This window comes from Aplysia californica, unplaced genomic scaffold (assembly GCF_000002075.1).
Source record: "Aplysia californica isolate F4 #8 unplaced genomic scaffold, AplCal3.0 scaffold00423, whole genome shotgun sequence".
Lineage (NCBI taxonomy): Eukaryota > Metazoa > Mollusca > Gastropoda > Aplysiida > Aplysiidae > Aplysia > Aplysia californica.
This window is the reverse complement of record NW_004797693.1, coordinates 391435-394405: the sequence shown is the minus strand read 5'-3', so window position 1 is coordinate 394405 and position 2971 is coordinate 391435. Positions and strand designations below refer to the sequence as shown.

At 43.8% G+C, this 2971-nt stretch overlaps 1 protein-coding gene across 1 annotated transcript in view; it reads left to right on the top strand.

Moving 5' to 3' along the window:
• Positions 1–2965, top strand: part of LOC101863044 — an 85946-nt gene extending 82981 nt beyond the window's left edge. The window contains exon 5 of the mRNA XM_005104522.3: positions 802–2965. Coding sequence (XP_005104579.1) covers positions 802–2412 — 1611 coding nt within the window. The 3' untranslated portion in view covers positions 2413–2965. The remainder of the gene's footprint in view (positions 1–801) is intronic.
• Positions 2966–2971: the final 6 nt, after the last annotated feature.

Here is a 2971-nt window from a genome sequence, read left to right as displayed (position 1 = left end):
GTCCGGGGCAGTGCCACTGACTTGAAGTGTCTTTAGGCCATACTCAAAGGGGGAACATTTCTCGTTGAAGCACAGTAGAATTGTAAATGGGTGGTTCATGTCACGCTCAAAACTGTGCCTGATCTACAACAGGGAACTGCTGTTTTTTCTTTCTCAATCCTTACTGTCGTCATTTTCCTCTACTTCTTTTGTATGTTTGTCACTCTCTTGTGACTTGCTATTTCCGGGGTGCCTAGATAGTTAAAGCACACCTTGTGCCGTTGGAGCTAGAGAGGTGAGCATAATAAGTCTGATTCCCTGTAAAAACGTCTCTGTTGACACCCACCCCTTGGCGCTCATATGACCTTATGCAGTTGCATAAAAAGCCTCTACTATAAATATAAATAAATAATCAAATACACAGTTTATACCACCTGTCTGTCACTCCCATCCTTAGAATAAAACAGGTGGTACTATGGCATCAGACAGTTTCTAAAAACGTAAAGATTGCGACCTATTAATCACAATACATGTATTTAGAATCTTTGGAGCTGTACACACGTAAAAGCAACGCTCAGGTTACAGTATAGGTTGCCACTTCCAAAGAACTTCCAGTTGCAGAGAGAGAGAGAGAGAGAGAGAGAAAGAAAGAGAGAGAAAGAGAGAGAGAAAGAGATAGATAGATAGAGATAATTTAAGAGAAGAGTGTGGAACAGAGAGAAATGCATTACAAAATTGACACATTTCCATACAACTTGAAGAGAAGTAAGAAAAACAGGAAGAAATTAAATCTACAACCTACCTTCTTTCCTTCTCACCCAGGTTCACATCCTCATTACCCAATTCACCGGAGTAACTGACCAACGCACAGACCTGATTGCTGTCCGGATGGCCAGCTGTAACCAACTCCTGGATCCATGGCTCTACGTCATCTTCCGGAAAAGCAGCATCACCAGGATCATCCGCAGACTGAAGCGATGCTTCCACCCTTGCGTTTTCGGCCGAGCTCCGCCTAACCGGCCCAAGCAATACCCGGGACGTTACGCCACATGTAAGAGAAGCTTTACGTGTGAAAACACCACTGTGGGGCGGACAGCGATCAACGGTGTGGATCGGACACCCCTACGATGGACTTCACCGATGAGAAATAGGACCAACCGTCGTGGAGAGTCCAACGGACATTGCGTTTATTGGAAGCCCTCTTGGAAGGGGCAGGGTTATTGTAAAGACACGCCCAGTGACGACAGCACGGACGATAGCTCCTCCCACCTTCTCCAGGTCTGTCCGTACTGCGTTCAAAACGACAAAGAAAAATACGTCCTACATTCGCTAGCTCAGCTCAGCATAGGTTGGTCACCGACAAATTCACCCGCTGAGTCAGGAAAAGTGCTCTGCGATGCCAGCCAGAGGAGTTATAACTGCAGCGACGTCAAGTCAAACTCTAGAGGATTTGACAGAGGGTCAACAGACTTTCAAGCGAGATGTACTGTGAGTGACAGCGGAATGTCCAAAATACAGCGCCACAGAACAAAATCTGAACGTGTGCTCCGCGCAACCCAGCCTTCTCTTCACGCAGTAGCGTCTCTGCCGCTTCTAAAGCTTGTTAGACCGAGAGTATCGAAGAAATCTTTTCTTCGGCATCGAAAACGTATGACAGATCAGACAAAGCTGTCCTCAAAGGTTTCCGGGAATTATCGTTCTTTAGATACAGCCCACCGTGTTACAGACAGACAAACCAATTCTCAGAAGCCGATTTCCGCTCCAGTGACACGTCTAGCGTTACCGGTGAACTTCTCCACAAGCGCTTTTCTGACGTCACCTCAGCCTCCTACACCAACTAAACAGCAATCTCTACCAATGTTTGACAGTCCATCTTTTCCTATTAATTTTTTCGCATTTCCTCCTGCCACTAGTCTAGAAATGTTAGCTCGAAATACAATTCAGTCACTGGGTTTGGAAGACGAAACCTATAAAAAATCTGAAGCCACGCCTGGACTGTCGCCTAAAATGGCGGAGAGTGTGCCTGCAGAAAATGACGTTACTCCCAGCACGTTAAACGAAAACAAACAATGCGATGCCTACACTTCGGATTGTAACTACGGGGTACAAAACAGTGGTGCTGAGACACAAGTATTACTTTTACAACATAACCGTTACTCGGGATTTAACTCAAATACACACAGTTCATCAGCTTTGAATATATCTGCTTGTGACGATGATTTCGATCTTGAAGATGAGGTTTTCTTAAATGTTGGTGAAGAAAGCGTTTCCCCAGATCTCGTGATATCATCTAAGCAAGGTGTTTCAGAGGCTTTGAATCAAGAGAGATCTGAAACAGAGAGCTTCTGCGAAAACGATTCACTGCTCCAGTTTTCAACAGAAGACGAAAAATCATATTATTCAGACACTGTTATTTCTTTCAAAAATTGGTAACTCTGACTTCAATACTTTATCATGTGTTGTGGCCTTAATCGAGTGTTAGCTCTTTGCGGATTTAGCAGACACGTATAAATCCGACCAGCAGCAGACAAAGGGCAGTTTTCCGGCTCACAGAAAACCTTCATTCACAAATTAGAAACACGGATATGCTTATTTCTTAATATAGTATTCATGTTGTTGCCTCTGGGTTTTTTTAAGTTTCAAAGAAAGTTGAATGGAAAAATCTCAATGAATAACACAGTTGTGCTTCTTTTTGAAAGTGCCGTAAACAAGCGTTGTCGAACGACCAGATTGCGCGTCCTCAAGGAGTTTAAGCTGTAGAAGACCAAACATCTTGTCCTGCTGTGACATCTGGATGTCTCAGACATAAAGCAAGACCATATTATTAACACACAGCCCAGAGAGTTTGAACACTGATAATATTGTGAGAATAAAAAGGGAGATCTTGATGTCGAAATGCTGATTGGGAGCACAGTCGTATTTAGACCAAAGACTGCTTTTTTGCGGAGACTCTAATGGTGTAATGTCACCTACGGTTCATAAAGATTTATCA